Source organism: Buteo buteo, chromosome 2 (assembly GCF_964188355.1).
Source record: "Buteo buteo chromosome 2, bButBut1.hap1.1, whole genome shotgun sequence".
In the NCBI taxonomy this organism is placed as follows: Eukaryota; Metazoa; Chordata; class Aves; order Accipitriformes; family Accipitridae; genus Buteo; species Buteo buteo.
The window spans coordinates 73,857,471-73,874,492 of NC_134172.1; the positions used below are offsets into that span (position 1 = coordinate 73,857,471).

The 17,022-nt window shown below is 47.6% G+C and overlaps 1 protein-coding gene across 5 annotated transcripts in view; it reads right to left on the reverse strand.

The window, feature by feature from the left end:
* Nucleotides 1-7,396: 7,396 nt before the first annotated feature.
* Nucleotides 7,397-17,022, reverse strand: part of PMEPA1 (prostate transmembrane protein, androgen induced 1) — a 51,523-nt gene continuing 41,897 nt past the window's right edge. For 3 of the 5 annotated variants that reach the window (XM_075019943.1, XM_075019960.1, XM_075019976.1), the window contains 2 exons: nt 13,311-13,364; nt 7,397-13,184 (listed from right to left, as the gene is read on the reverse strand). In XM_075019943.1, the coding sequence (XP_074876044.1) occupies nt 12,636-13,184; nt 13,311-13,364 (603 nt within the window). In that variant the 3' untranslated portion in view covers nt 7,397-12,635. The remainder of the gene's footprint in view (nt 13,185-13,310; nt 13,365-17,022) is intronic. The other 2 variants (XM_075019967.1, XM_075019952.1) reach the window with 1 other exon arrangement.

Here is a 17,022-nt window from a genome sequence, read left to right on the forward strand (position 1 = left end):
TGAGTGATTATGCGGATACCTGCTGAAAGAGGGGGATTTTCAATTATGCGTGGCTGATTTTCTAGATGTACATCTCCCGTTATTCGGGGAAAATCAATTAGCAAGAGTCATTTGTTTCTGAATGCATTGGTTGGAGAGAAACATTAGTTCAGAAACATTAATTTCTGGACAAATGTTTACAATTAAAATGCAATTTTGGTTCCACTCAAGTCCTATACTCCCACCCTGTATCTCTGCCAGTCCTGGAGAAGAAACAAGAGTCTCTAGGAAAGGCAGATCAGGGGTCGCAGCGGTGGGCAGTGCCACCCCTCCGTTTGCCATGAGGACGTTGAGATGCATCGAAGGACAGGGCTGGGGGACTGGGCTGTTTCTGCAGCTGAACCTTGTTCCTCAAGCCATGAGCAAGTCCTGGGTTAATGGGAACCCAGAAGCAGAGAGGAGGACAGCACACAGATAGCACATGGGGATGGAGGACAACATGATGCAGTCCCTGTGGGTTTGGTTTTTTTTCTGCATAGGACTGATAAGGCAGAATTTCTTTAAAAGCAACACGTACCTGTGCTGGATGACATTCGTGCTGTTTGCCCAAGTCCTAAAGTCAGTCCAGAAGCTGAAGATCAAGACAGAAAGTGAGTGATGGGCACAGTCTCCTGGGGGTGCCCAAAACCCCCACCCACGGGCAGCACACACAGAAGCAGTGACTTGTGGCTGCGCTTTTACCCACGCAAGGCACTGAAAGCCAGAGCAGGAAAGCAAAACCAATGCTTTTTCCCATAAACCAAAACTTTAAGAGAAAAGACAAAGCCAATTTTCCGGACTCACGTTTGGTTCCGGCGATTACTCACAACTAGTTACATTTGTCGTGACTCAGTATGAGAAGACCTTGATTTAGGGCAGAAACTTCACCGAGGAGTCGGGTATCTTCTGACGAATCGGAAGAGCTGAGTCAACTTGAACAAATTTTTTAAAGTTAGTCTACTTCCTTAAATCTTTGCTTCATACCGTGCTTTTCTACACCGCGGGGAGTCTCAGTCATATTCCTTGATACTGTCGCTTTGTTCCCCGACACAGCTTCTCAAACACCACGCGCCCCGCAACGGAAGAGTCTCCTTTGAAGCATCGCCAGGCTATCGGCGATGGTGACCACATCCTCATGCGTACAGAAAGAGCAAGCGTGCTGAAGGGGCCTCGCCTTCCTCGAGATCTGCTGCACGTAAAGCACCTGCCTGCATCGCCTTCTGTAGGGCTTTTCGGCAATAAAAGTTGCTCTTCTGCCACAGGTTGCTCATCGGATCTAAATTCTCAGCAGAAGGATGCAAGCGCATCCAGGCACTGTGCAAATTTGCAGAAACTGTTTATATAAATAGTTTATTTGGGCATTTACAGTAAAATCTGGCCTAGAGAGTGTAAATACAGTTCCAGTTTCATGCCACTCTTACAACGTTACTGTAAATCTAGTCATATTTAGTATTTTCCCCTTCAAGTGCAGGAATTATGTACCCAGCTGACCTTGCACTGGCACAGGAGGAAAGGAAGCTTTCCAGACCTCCTGTTTGCAAAGCAATAAAACATAACAGGGCTCAGAGATCAGAGGGAAAATAAACAGATCCTCTCGCTCACCCTCCCTCACTCCCCTTTTTTTTTTCTCCCCAGCTTATATTTAGCTCTGGCTCCTCCATGCCCCTGGGAGGACTGCCCCGGGAGCGGGGAGGCACGGCACCAGGGCCAGGCTCTTGGGGAACCTCAAGCTTTCCTCCTCGGAACAGAAAATCAACAGACCTGCTCAGAAGAGCAGAGGAAACAGCAGCTCTCACAAGAGAAAAATAGAGATGAGAAAAGAAAGCTGTTGGGCCCATCAGGGTTGTGCGTTGTTTTGTTTTTAATCTGATTTTGCTCACTTGAACCTTGCAGGGCCTTGGTTTGAGATTCAAGGAAAAAATAAATCTGTCTGTGTGCACTGTGATGGACAAGTACATTAATAAGTTGTCTGGAGTGAACACGTGCTTACAGCTCACCTTCCCCGAGAAGGCCATCGGTGTGCGCTCCCCGGAGTTAAAACCCAACCCAGCTCCCTCCTGGCACTCCCACCAGCTCTGCTGACTGCCCCGACCTGCACAGCCTCTCCTCAAAACACCACGAACCACCCTGAAGGGCTTAGTCTTGCATGACTATTTTAGAGCTCCTAAAGCGGTTTGGATGCCTAATTCTTACCCATCTTAACGGGTCCAAGTACTAAACCACTGTAAACACCTCTTGCAGAAAGGTAGCTGACTGCACTGGGTGCTGAAGATACTAACTCAACGCTACAATATCAGAGCGGGAGCTGTGGCCAAGCCCCGTCCTCTGTTGGTAACACAAAGGGGACACAGCGTGGCAAACTGCGAATACCCACCCGTGACATTACATTACCCCTCCCTGGGTCAGGTATATCCATCTTAAAGGTCTTTTGAAGTAGCCCAGTAGCTTCTGCGGTATTGGGAGACGAGGTAGGACATCCGTGCCAAGCTTCCAATGCAGCAAACCCCACCTTTTTCTCTCCATTTATGCCTTGGCAATAGTGAGGCCGCAGCAAAAAGAAGGTGGGAGCCTGGTGCAAAGCCGCCTGCCTTGGTGCAGCACGCTGCTTGGTGAGCAATGCGGCAGAGGTGCTTTATATTTAAGTCTCCGATCTCTTTTTTCAAACCCAGGCTGCTTATTAGCGACGCACATCAACACCAAAGCAATAGCTTTGTACTTCAGAGTTACTCTGTTAATCAAATGCAACTTCACAGAGCCACGCTGATCTAATTGTTCAATGTCCAGGTTCCCTGACTCTGCAAGAGATAAATACTCCGAGGAGCTGCATTTTGACTGGCATCCAAAACTCACCACTGGTCGCTGCGATTGTGATTTATTGCTGCTGCTAACAATCAATCTCAAAGCAACTGTGTGCGTTTGAACTGCGAGTCAGGACTGCGTGAGGCGGGGGGAACGAACACCCACCGAGAGCTGACAGCTAATGAATCCTGACCAGCAGTCAACGCTCTCCCACATTTCTGCATTGCAAAACCCACTCCAAGTACACCGCGTAGAATGCTTCGTGTCACGTCTCCTCTGCCTAGTCCAGAGCCATCAGTCTGGTCGGCCAGAGCTCTAAATTTCATTTATGCACCTTTTAATCTTACCTGACAACAGGCTCTCCATATGCAGAGCCAGGGAGGAAGCTGGGGAGCGGCACAGCCACCGACCAGACCTGCTGGGCAACACGGAGGGATGCTCTCCAGCGGGCAGCAAGCCCAGCTCACGTGGGGAACAGCGGGTCACGTCCCCCCAGGGGGGAAGGCAGCCAGGGAGGGGACCCCAGAGCTGCGGTGATCGATGCATTTTCAGCCACAGAGGAAGAAAAAGCACACCTACAGCTCCTGCAGCGTGTGGCTCCAGGACACCCTGAAGCCCAGTTTTGGGTACCCTCAAAAAATGCCATAAATCTCAATCTCACCTCAAGAAGAGTAAGCACTGAAGTAGCTGCTGTTTCAGAGGATTTGTCTTTCCTTTGCATCACTCAGGCAGCTTCAGAAAGCTGGGGTATCCCTGAACCAAAACCCAGTCCCACCTCATGCAGTTGCAAAGGGTGGTCAGGAAACCCCCTCTTCAAAACCTCCTTCAGCTCCTACACAGCAGAAGAGCAGAAAAAAACCCACAGGCAGCCACCTCCCTCCCTGGAGCTGCTTGAATTTGCCTCCTGCCATGGCAGGATTGTGCCCACCTGGGTCAAAGCCACCAGCTTGGCCCTGCCTGCCCGCTCACCCAGCAAAACCCATGAGACTTCAAGCACTGGGCTCAAAGGAGAGGGGTGAGCTCTCTGCAGGGCTCCTGGGAAGGGGAAAGAGGGAGAGGGAAGCAGTTTTGACCCCATCAGACCTTAAATGAAGTGAATCTTGAGCAGTGATTTTCCAGCCTGATCATGTCTAGGAGCACAAAGCAGGAATTATTTCCCCTTTTTTCCTGTCCAGTCTTTCCCTTTTGCTACTAACACTGTTACACAGTCCTGTTTTATGTCAAAGCAGTGGGAATTTCTAGACTCTTTTTTTTTAAGAAAAAAAAAAAAAAAGGATAGCAGCAAGTGTTTGGAGTAAATTCCCATTACAGTCAGGATAGTCAACAGCAAGGATTCCTGTGAGAGCACGTTGCTTTCTTAATAAATCTCAGTGTAACCCACCACTGCTACACTCGCCAGGAGGGAGAATTTGTGCCTCCAGCCACCTTCCTTGGGGTTTTCTGTCCCTGGTCAAGGCTTCCCCTCCCTCGACGGTGAGGCATGTCTCAGCCTGCACCGGGGCCCTGGAGAAAAAAACCCCTCCAATAAATCAACCCAAGGGAAAAGCAGCCTGAGCAGATTAAAAAGCAAGAGGCTGACTCCAGGTTTCACAGCTTCCCCACCTCAAAGCACCCGAAGCCATCTCCTCCATCTTTACTGGGAGGGAATCACTGGTGGGGACCATCCCCGAGGACCCGGACTGGAGCTGAACAAGCCCGGGGGGTGGTGGTTTTGCTTTGTACCCTCCAAGCACAAACCAGATTAAACGCAGGCGCAGGCAGCAACTTGGCATGAGCTGCTGCCGAGCCCACACGAGAATTTAATGATCTGCCAGGGAGAGCAGGAGCGGGGGTTAACACGGCTCCCGAGGAGGGCGATGGCAGAGAGAGGGGAAGAGTTTGGGCTAGGACAAGCAGCTAAAATATGGAGACAAAAAGCGAAGGAGAAAAAAAAAAAAAAAAAAGCTGCTGTGAAGTTCAGATACTTTGAAGTTGGAATTTACACCTTCCAGCGAGTGCAGCCAGGGAGGGCCAGAAGCGCTGCAAAAAGGGTTTTAATGCTGGAAGCACAGGGGAAAGCTGAATCTGATTTCTTAAGTCCTATTCAATTTGCAGCACAGAAATCTGTTTAAAATCAAAGGCTTTGCCACTTGTGGTTTCCAAAAGTCACAAAATTGTTTCTTCTGCTGAGTTGCAAAAAAAAAAAAGAAAGAAAAAAAAGAAAAAGGGTTAAAAATAATCTTTTGCCAATCAGCTGTGCTGCAGTGTCCCCAGATCACCTCATTAGCCGTGGAAAGGTAGCTTAGTAACAATATTTCTCTGCCCATTCCCACGCACTGCACTGGTTGAACTTGGCTTTTTTTTTTTTTCATTTAAAAAAAATCCCCTTTGGAAAATGTGGTTTCAGCTGAGTTCCCATTTTCTGTGGGAAGATGTTGGTTTCAGCCATGAATCCAAAAATGAAAAATGTCATTTCAAAACAGTGATTCAAACAAAACTCTGCCCTTTCCTCCACCTCGCCGCGCCTGGATCAAGGTGGATGTTCCCCACTTGGATACTTGTGATCCCGAGGTCGGGGCAGGGGCATCATCCCTCTCTCAGAAATGTAGCGTTTTGGTGTTTCTTTGCACCTGGGATGGGAAAGCACCGAGCTCCTCATCCCGCTGGGGCCATGCTACCCCTCGCAGCCCGCAGCATCATGTCCATCAATCAAATCGCTGTGTTGGTAAAGAAAATCAACTCATCCCTGCCGTGGGTTTTCACCTTTCTTCCTGCCGGCCCTGATCCCACAAGACTCCCGTGCGCGGTGTTATACACCGAGTAAGCCATTTGAATTTTTATCTGTGTTATTCACGGTGCATCAAATGAGACATCTGTGTCCTTGCAGGACGGGGGTTTCCGCGAGCCGTGTCAGCTCCTGCGGAGCTCCCACCGTATCGAGGGCTAATCCCAGCCGTGCTCACACGTGCGTGGCAGCTGAGGCAGGAGCAGGGCTAATGAAGATTGCAACAGAGACAAAACTCACGTCTTCATTACCTGCTCGAACGCCCGCAATGGGGGAGTTGCTTATTTTGGTCCGTGCTCTCAGGTTGAAATGCAGATGCTGCTTCCTAAAAGCTATCCCGTAGCACAGCCCCGCCGGGAGCTGCCACCAGCCTCCTTGCAAGCCTGCTTGAGCTGCTAAGGTACCATCCCAAAAGGAAAAAAGAAATCCAGCCCTGGAGAGCCTGGCTTCAGGACAAAGCATCACTCTTGAGTGCAAATGGGTTAAAAATTTTAGCTCCAAACACTCGTGCGAAAATTGGTCAGTCGCTAAAACGGAGTGAGCAGGGTTCTGCTCCTTTAAAACATGATTTAGAGGAAAAAAGGCTTCCTGGCTAGGTGGTGGGTTGTAAATGGACTGGAAGGCACTGAACGCTGGCAGCACAGAGCAGTACTGCATCCAGCACACTCGCTGGTACCTCCGATACACCACCTCAAGTGGTCCGTGATGCCTCCAGAAGCCCACTTACACCCCCAAATCATCACTCACCGATTCATCCCGGAGCCCAGACTGCTGGGGCCAGCATCCTACTGTCTAAAATGGCAATGAAAGCCATTTAACCCCCGGTGGTGCTCATGAACCTCGCCTGCACGACAACACGCTCTTCCTCCAAGCGGTGCCCCAGCTCTTGGGGACCCCCTGGCTCCCTCGGGGCATGGGGATGGCACCGGGCTTGAATCCCCATCGCTCGCCGGGGCTTGGAGAGCAGGCGGGGACAGGCCCCTGCCAAACATGCCCCCAGCCGTGTTACAGCTGCTGACACCGGGGTATGCTGAGTAATTTGGGTCTAAAGGTAGAAGGGCTCCAAACTGGACTCGGTCGGGTATTTGGCCCATCAGAGCCCGTGGTCAGCTACTGGCGAGCGTTCCCTGAAGCCAGGAGAGCCCCGCCGACCAGCCAGGCAAGGGCACGGCGTTAAAAGCAGCCGATTGCTTACCATGGGAAAAAATTGAAGCGTTCCAACCCAGAGCAGCTGCTTTCCAGTACTGTATTGCCCCGGGTTGTCTTTCCAGCAGCAATGCTCAGAGGACACCGGGAATCCCACAAAATAAACCGCGACTGGGAGGCGAGTGGCACAGTTCCAGGGTCAGAGCTGGAGGGCTGGGTTTGGGGTTCTCCCTCCTGGGCTGCAATTAAGCTGCTTTCAGTCATTACCAGTGATATTTTCCCAACTGGCCATCAGCTCGGGGCTGTGTTGCAAGTAACCGGCCGTGCAGAGCATCCAAGGCGTCCCGCTGAAGTCCACAGGAGCTCCTCGTGCCCACGGCTCCCCCAAATTAAAGCCAAGTTTCCACCACTTGCCCATCCAAATCACCTGGAGGGGCCGCTTGTAAAAGCCAGGGACCACTTTCAAAAATGCTGCCGCCTTAAACAGAGGTTTGCCATCAGCCAGAGAGAAGGGCTTAGGCAGAGCTGACAGCCTTCAGGCGAAGCCCAGGGATTAATTACTACACGCTCCTTAGTGCCAAGAAGGAACCCAAGGTCTGGGTGAATCTACAGGACATCCTTCCAAAACACAAAAAGAAAACCCCCTGCAAATGTTTAAGTTTTCAATCATTTTAATGTGATCACTGCAATTTGACCACAGTCTCAGAAAGGAAAAAGTCACACAAATTAGCTGTGCTTAGGATTTGAGTCAATCTACACAGTTCTTGTTGATTGACGGTTATTCAAGTTAAGACCTTCTGACCATCAGTGATGTTCTTGGCTGAAAGGCAGGATCGCAAGTGTTGGACATACTGGTGCAAACCAGGAATGCTTCTTCTGGGATTAAAGCCGCAACACCTGATCTACTCAAAAGAAAACAGAATTGTACACGCACACACGGACCGAGCATGCAAATACACCGGGAAACAGCTACAGCTTCATGGGAAAAAACACGTCGTGGCAATACAGAGGTTGGCCTGTTATTCAGAAGGCTACTTAACAAGGAAGGGGGAAAACCACACAAATGTCCAAACCCGAGAATATTAGTTTTCCAATATTCGAAAATAGGAAGAGCTTTTGAAATTACATTGTGTTGGCAAACTCTGATTTTTGGGTAACAAAGCAAAAGGTGAAGGCAAATTTTCCAAAGTATTGTAAAATTTATTGTATAAGTATTGCAGCTTTTAGAATGACATATAATTGCCACTATCGGTTACTGTTACACAATAAGCATTTACAACAGATTTTTGTAAATTGGCATCAGAGTACATATTCATACTAAAACAGCAAAATATAGATAAGTACTGCATTGCATGTGCTGTCAATAGTTTACATAAGTTTAAACTTGAACAGAACTCAGGATACAGGACTGCCTATAACAAACTCCAAAGCCAAAGCAATGCAACTGGAAGTTTAAGAAAATATTAATACAATGAAATGTGTCTATAAGGCAGGCAAATTAGGACATTAATGCTGTCCTTCATGAGCTTCTATAGTACAGCAGAAATTTGAAGCACGGTTTCTGGAAAACGTTTTTGTTTTTTGTAGCTTTATGTTGTACATAGAAAATCTCTGAGCAATACAGAGACAGAAGAGATTAAAAATTCATTCTGTTCTCGCCTAGCACTGTTAATGCTACACATCTGGTTTCAGTCTTTTCCTGATCCTTAGTAAAAATGTTGGGCTTTTATGTCTTTATTTTTTAATATAGCAGTTAGTGCAATTTTATAGTTCAATACACATACAAAAGGGTGATTCTCCAGAAAGCAATTGGATTTCCTTATAGCCCCACTTCAGATAGAATGAATTTCGTAACACTTACGGATACAACGCACTAGATTAGTAAAACTGAATCTTCGAACCGGTGCAATTGAGGGTTGTGAAGGGAACACAAGTTTTACCAATGTCAGCCCCAAACGAAACCCATCCTTCCTCACCATCCTGATTGACAAAGCCACGTTCCCAATCCAGGCCATTAAGATTTGGGGGCACTTGAAGGATGCTCTTTGCCATACTGCAAGCTAAGAAACTGCAAGATTAACAACCCCTTTTAAAGCTAACGTGACTCTTAAAACTTCGAGCAAAAAGGCAGGCTAGGACAAGAGGTTGCTAAGCATTAGCAATGCCTTGTTTCTTCTGTATTTGTTAAAAAATAAATCATTCTTAAGGGGCCTGAATCTCTCTGCTAGCAGCTGCAAGACGCTAGAGACTCCTACGGAGCAGGACCGCGGCCCAGCTTCTAACACAGATCTCTCCTGAGCTGCATGAAGGCCAGAAGGAAACGAGTAGAGACATCAGCAAGGGCGTGCAAAGCAAATTCTCTGCCTTGGTGGCAATACGGGACACAGGAATTGGGAAGAAATGGACCCCGAGGCAAAAAAAAGTAACATTAAATAGTAATAATAATAATAACAATAACAACAACAACAACAACAATAATAAAAAAGAACAGACTGTTATTTCTAAACACCCATTCAGAACTTGGAGTTGATCTGGGCCCCAGATCTGGTATCTGCACTTGAAACGCGCACTTCTCGGGACTGCAAAGCAGAGGGATGGACAGAAGAAAGACAAAAGGTGACAACTTGGCTCTGTCGAGGTGGACTCGAGTGGCACCCGCTGCCCGGCACCTGCACCAGCAGTGGGAAAGGTGGCAGCTTCGTTTTGGTTTGTGCACGGCATGGACTGAAAGGCATCGTTTGCGATAGAAATTTAGCGTTGGCGAGCCACGCTGGTTCACGCTCATTAAATTCCCCAAACCAGAGAAAGAGGTAAATGAAACCGGGCTCAGGAACTCAACAAACTGATCGCTCAACTGCAGACGCTTGGGGTGATGCTCGAGAAATAAAAGCTCAGACCGGGGAGTGGATTGGGGAGAGAGAAAAAAAACAGGGAAAAAACCCAGAGAATCGGTTGAAATTTTGAGGACTTCAAAGCAGGAGAGCTGGGTTTAACTGCACTGCGTTTTTAGCCCCCCTCCCGCTACCCCTCCGTGCCTTTCCAGACCATACCCCCTCCCTGACCTCTCTTCGGGGTTTGGACAACCCCGATACTTAACAACCTCCAGTCCCCACCACACCTCCTTATTCGCTGCTCGGTTTTAAATGTGTGATGCATATTCCACCCAAAACCTGCTGAGGTAACCAGTTTTTTTTTTTTTGTAGCAAACAAACTAGTTCAGATCACAGAACAACAACCCCCCCGCCACCCCCCACCCCAACCCCAACACCACTATTCACACATTTTGGCTCAAGAGGGCAGTAGATATTATATTTCGGTTTCTCTTTTGGTTGGTATCTCATTTACAATATCCACCACAGTTTCCTACCTCCCCGGGTAGAATAATGTGCATAAACGTGTTCAAGTTCCCTTACAAACAGCCGGAGAAGAGCAGCGGCAGCAGCCGGCGTGGCCAGGCACACGGAGCTGCCGGGCAAGAAGGGACTGGAAAATTGAATGCAAGGTCCAAAGGAGCAAGAGACCAGACGCTGGTTACTTGTGATGCTAACGATGATTTTGTCTTCCCCTCTCTAAAAAGGGAGGGTTACTGTTTCTTTAATAAGGCACTAAATAGATATGTTACATAAAGGAAAGATACATTTTAAAAACTCGTATAAATTCATCAGGTTTGTACCTTTCGTGACAAACTAGATTTATTCCTTTGCATGACCTTTTTTTTTTTTTGTGGCTTTTTTTTTTTTTTTTTAGGTCATCAAAATTTAGGTTACATGAGTGTAAAGCTATGAAGATTTCAAGAGCTGTGGAAAAGCAGTTTGAAATATTGAGAAGGTACAGGACTATTTCTAGGCAAAAATAAAAAAAGCAAAAAATAATGATCAAACTTCAAGTTCAGCTATTCATCATCTTCTTTAAAATATATATAAATATTGTTCAAATGGTCAGAACTTCAAAACTGTTCTCATGGTTTTTTTTTTTCAAGTAATAGAAAAGTTGCTTAAAAACAATAGTTATTGCCTTTATATCTTTCATTTATGTCACTCTACTAGATAGCATCCTGCAGAAAATGAAATCACACCCCCTTGTAAAATCTTCGCTCTCTGTGCTTCCCCTACCCACCCTCCCTCGCGCTCGGAGAGATGCTCTCCCGGCCGGGGAGACGGCACCGAGAACAGGTTTTTCCCTTTTGCTTTCTCGCGCGCGCGCTCTCAGGTTTCTCACTCGCTTACTCTGTCACGTACAAATTCACCGTGAGGGTAAAACACCTACCAGACACCTACGCGATATAAAAATGTAAACAATAGCATAGTAAGACAAAATGCTTCCAAAACCAAGATAAATTACAGACGCACAACACCCGGTGGGTAGGAGGGCAGGTGGGACCATGCTGCTGTGGATGAGGACATCTTCACAAGAGGTAAAGGGGATTTGCTTCTAAAGCATTAAGCGTATTTCTTTAGCCTTTAATTAATACATCACAGGAGCAGACTCATTTCCATCTACTGTATCTGATGCCTCTTTAGCTAGGAAAATAAAGTAAAAAAATAGCGATGACCAGAGGCAGCCCGGGGGATGACGGAGCTGCGAGCCACGGCTGCACCTGTTCATCCCAAATGGAGGTTTGGGAGGTTAATACAAAATGAAAACGACTTTCGCTACCACCACGCTTTTCAGCTCGTACTTTCAGTGAGATATTTAAAGCCCAGCTGAAAGGCAGCCGGTGGGTATGTTACCATCTACTCACATTAACTTCGATTATCGCTGCTTTAACTCCAAATAGGGCCCCTCAGTTGAACATTGAAAGAAATAAACCAAAAAACACTTTGTTCCTTCAGACACAGAAGTTTATTCTCATCCCCACCACCCCCCTCCAAAAAGTTAGAGGTTGTCCAAAAAAAAAAAAAAAAAAAAATCAAGTAATTTTTGTCTGCTTCAGTCATTCCTGACTCTCAGAAGCAGGGACTTTTTATTTCACCTTTTTACTCCAATAATCCTACCAGATGACATACAGACACACACCAACTCCTCTTGCTTTGTAGGGAATGTATAAAGCCGTGACTGTTGGCGGCCACGCGCAGGGACTCTGGAAATTAAGGATTTGCATAAGATGCAGTCTCGCTCACCACTCCTCCCAGGGCTGGCATCTCCACTTCAGCGTTTTTCCACCCCCTTCCAGCTACTTTGTTCTTCACTTCGACATATATCCCTTAATAGGTTCATGGTAGACATGATAGAGGCTTTGACCAACACAAGCACTGACATATTTATATTAAAAAATAGTGCAAAATTTCAACATTTATATAAATAACTCTAAACCCCTGCTTTTGATTTTTTTTTTGTTTTTTGTTTTTTTACAATGTAATACACACTTTTTGAGTTGGCACTCAAAAAATTGCCATTTTTCTTCTAGTTCAGAAAACAACTTTTTTTTTTGAATAGGCCTCTTCTAATACAAAAATACTCCTGCTCCTTACACATACACTTTCTCTTATTTTTAATATATATTTATATATTTATATTGCAGATCTTTAAACAAAATGTTTTTTGTGCAAATATTTTGTCTTTAAAGATAAGTGAAATAATCAAACAAAAAAAAGCATTCACACACAGCTCAACTAGAAACAAAACAAAACAAAAAAAAAAAAAAGGACTACAGTTGATTTTTTTTTCCTTTTTAAACGTCTAGACACAGCTCAATAAAGAAATGTTTTTGCAAGCTTGGTAGGCTTGTGCATTCAGACCAGACATAACAAGTAAATATTTATACATGGAGAGATGGGGAAGGGCTTTTTTTTTTTTTTTCTTTGCTCATCTTCCTCAACTCTCTCTCTCTCTCTCTCCTTTTTAACGAGAAGTGCAGAGTGTTTCATTTACTTTCTTGCTTTTTTTTTCTCTCTTTTTTTTTTTTTTTTTAAAAGGGGTGCCCTTTTTGTTTCTCTTTCTCTTTGTTCCACGCGGTTGTGCTCTCAAGGCCATTGATTTGTGAATGATGGAGTCTGCTGCCCTCCAAGATGGAAGGCATCCCGTTGTTGTTCTGCTGGTGCTGGTAAAACGTCGACCCGGGGTAGTGCCCTATCACCTCGCTGTACGTCGGCGGCGGTCCCTCCATCCTGCCATTGCTCCCGTAGCAGGTCGCGCTGATGCCAGAGTTACTGCTGGGGGGGCACGGCCCCCCGTAGACGGAGTTATCTATCAAGTCACTGTCAAAGATGGTTCTGTTGGGGGGTGCCCGGACCGACTCTCTGTTGAGCTCCATTTGCTGCTCGGGGTCTCGCAGCTGCAGCGTGCAGGGTCCCTGGTACGGGGGGGGCTCCTCGCCGTCCGACAGCGAGATGGTGGGGGGCAGGTCGATCTCGTGCTGCATGTAGGGGTAGGTGGGCTGGAATCTGTTAAAGCGGTCCCTCTGCAGAAAGGATGGCACTGCTAGGCGGTCGCTGGGTCTCGGGGTGTAGATTTGCTGCTGAAAGGGGGGAAAAAAATAAATAAAAAAAAAAAAATTGGAGAGAGAAAGAGGGCGAGAAGCGTGAGATACTGCGGCACGGGACAGCGGGAAAGGCAGCGGCACCCGCACCCACATCACCCTCACCTCCGTTATTCCATTCCCCGACACGGTGCTTTCCGAAGGCCACAGGCTTCCCTCCTGCATTGGAAAGAAGAGAGCGCAGAGTGAGTCCGACTGCCAGCACCGGTTCAGCTCCTGCTGCCAACGGCTCGCGCCGGGTCTCATCCTGCACCAGAGCCCAGGTTAACGCGCTCCTGCACACAGCTGCTTCTAAGCAGACAACCAAGTTTATTCTCTAGTAGGGCTATCGGCTATTATGCTGGGTATCGTACGGGTATATGCTAAGGGTATTAGCATATTACCACTGAAAACAACACTTCTGATTAAAATTTTCCCTCCATTTTCACCTCCATTTACATTTAATAGATGACTTGCAGAATGAATGATGAGAACGACACCGGCAAACAACGCCCTCCCATTTGCAGACTTCCCCCCCTTCCCACCCACACCCACCCAGCATGTTTCTCTCCCTGGTTCAAACATGCCAGAGGAGTATTTTTCAATTTGTGAGCCGTGGGTGATTCACAAGACATCAGAAAATGCTCCATGAAATAATGACAAGATTAAAAAAAAAAAAAAAAAAAAGAAAAACCTCACACCCACATTCTGATGCACACAATCAAGGAAATCATGGGAAAATAAAGATAAGTGAATAACCAAATGTTAAGCCTAATTTTATTTGGCTAAAAAAAATAGAAAGCTGCAGCAACAGGATGGTTCTAGAGTATTTTTTTCTCCAAAAGGATAAGTGGTCCTCGGTTTAAACAGACTGAGGAACTGTTGTCTAGAGACTTCCTTACACTGCATCACCCTGATCCTGCAATCCAAACCCAGGCGCCAACAACCCCAGGCACGATAAAGCCACAAGCCAATTTCCCCCAAACCATGAGATTAGTTTACAAATCATGATCAAAACAAACAAACAAAGGTTCTTCCCATTTGCTGGTGATACTCTGAGCGTACACAGTTCACCCTAGACACTTTTGCCTTAAGAACTAAAATATTTAAATATTGCTAATATTCACATATAGCAACATCCCTCCGGCAGGCAGGCTGGAGGAAAACAAGCCAGAAGGCTCATAATTATAACCTGGAATAGCTGGCACTTCTCAGTTTCTTGCAGGTGAATCTCCAGTTCTAGCACCAGCAAGTCAGGTACAGGCAGAGGTATTTACCACCAGCAGAAAAAAAATGCCAAGGGTGTTTCTTTTTCCCCTCCTTCCCTTTAAGGTGTCCCATCCAAAGGCCATTCTCAGGCCCAGCCTTCGCAGCAGGGCTCTCCAGATGTGCAAACCACAAACTTTCCTACTACGAAATACCTGTTTCTGTGATAAGAGCGGTGGCGGTCCAGGCAGCCCGGTGAAAGCTTGTAAAAAGCTGCAACAGTACCGCGGCACCCCAGAGACCTTCACTGATAAAGTCAGGAGAGATTTTGCCCGTCTGATGCTCCCTGGACCTTGCCCAGCTGTGAAGCACATCTGGCCTCGTACCAGGCTGCGGCACGCAAGGGAGAACGTTGCTGCATACCTTTGCAGCTATCCCCGTGAGGGGCTGAACGGCAGCTCCGCTCCCCCCAGAAGCGCTTCCGAGAGCGGACCAGACCGGGGGTGCCCCCCCTGGGCAGAGCCAGCCCCAAACCCTGCGGCAGAAGCCTCAGCACCCAGGCATCCCGCAACACGCATCCAGCTGCCCGAAATGCAGCACCAGCACCACGTTAAAATCTCCAAAGCAGCCACCCATTATATCCCCCCCTCCTCCTTCCCTCCCCCGCCCCTTTTTCTTCTTTATTTTCTCCAACTTTCAAATATATTTTCTCTTGTGACATCGCACATGGTATCAGATTGGAGAGAATCCCATCAGGTTCCTGTTTTTGAAGCTCAGCTCTGCACATAAACCTCAAGGCGGTCCTGTTGCCAGTGCAAGGAAAACAGTGATTTATATGGAAATGAGACAGCCCAGATTCTTCCCACTTCTCAGTGTTTTTTAGGGAGCATCTCCTCGGAGCAGAGGTTAAGTGCTGCAGTACCGGCACCCTCCCCAGCTACAGCTAATGAATGCGCTGGTTGAGCTGCGCGCCGCATAGCCCTTCCCGAGCAATGCAACGCCGTGTTTTATACAGACCTTTAGACTTCAATATGCAACTGTTTACACAGGCATCAACTGTTTAGTCTGGTCCATTTTACATGTATTTTTTTGCCTGCAGGGATAGTCTACAGTCAAACTCCCCCAGCAGCCAAAAGACCCAAGAGGAACTGCATCTGCCACAGCTCAAATCCTCGCCTCTAACCCCCTGCTAAGCCACGGCGCTGGCACCAAAGGGCACGGGGAGGGTTTCCAGCGCTGCCACACACGCTGCCAGCCCTTCACCTCATCGCGAAGGATGCCGAAGCAGTGGGCAGGAGCGGGAAGCACTCCGAAAAATTTGTTTACTTTGCCATGCCCCCGTGGCAGACTTCCTGAGCAGCGAGTACCCCGCTGCCTTCTGCTAGATGTTTTATATTTAACTTGGCAGTGGGCAGTGCCATGGCAATATCCCATCTGCTTCCCCCTTTTCCCGGGAGTGATGTCAGCCGGCTCCCGCGAGGGCGGCCGCAGCCCCGGCGCTTCCCGGCGCGCGGAGCATCACCGCGCTCGGCTGGGGCTTCCCACTGCGGCAGGCGATGGGGACGGCACGTATACGCCCTTACGTGAGCCGCTCCACCAAAAACGTTCCCTACCCCTGAGTGCCCGCTCACCCAAAGCCTGCACCCGATATCCCACTCGGGCGTTTAGAAGAAAAGCTCTGGCTCACACCTCAACTCATCTGTTTGTGCAGGTGAGGTCAAGGAACGATGCTCCAGGCAACGCAGGGATGCAAGAGTAGCAAACCAGCAGAAACAACATTAAAACGGGATCTGCAGAGATCAGGGGCAGACAGGAGACCCATTTTCTGTAGGAGCTGGATCTTGGCAGCTGTTGTTAACCATTTCTCCCAGGACTCCAGGGCTTGACCTGGACACGCTTAGGTGCCCTCGGCTGACCGACCACAAGCGCGCTCACCAACACCGACCCTCTGCCTCACACACTACTGTGAACCCCACCTGGGTAACTCCTAAGAACTCGATAGCGGGATTAAAATTGCTGGAAATCAGCAGTCAGAGGAAGGCAAAGCCTCAGAGACAGAAAACATACTTTTAGCCTTCACGCTTTGGCCATGCGATGGCTGCACAGCCCCACTGAGCCAAGCAAAATCGCGCTGCCCCGTGACGGAGCATCACCGCTGTAAATCCTTGTCCTCAGGGCTCTCTTCGCTCGCCTCTGATTTTTGGAATATTAAGGACTTGAATTCATCTCGACAATGGCTGAGTCTAGAAAGCTATGGTTTTCTGAAATGAAAGCTGAGATTCTGCTGTCTGATGAGCAATACAGCTGTAAAAGCCTCCGCAAGTATTCCAGGACTCACTGCAGAATGTAAAATTACTTTTTAATTTCTTTTTAGAGATCAATCTTTGACTTTAATAGAAACGCTTGTCTTAGCAGTGTCAGAGAATTTTCTCTGTAAAGCTGCGTGGTGCAGATTAAGTCTCCGACCCTTCAGGAGAACTTACATTTTCCATTTTGGGGGACAAAGGTACGCTTGGAAATTGCATTTAAAGCACTTTTTTGGGGGGAGTGGGACATCACTGTTCCCAAGGTGGAGGGACAGTGCCATTCTTATTGCAAAAAAGTTTTTAGTAGCATTTCTTAAGTATTCTTA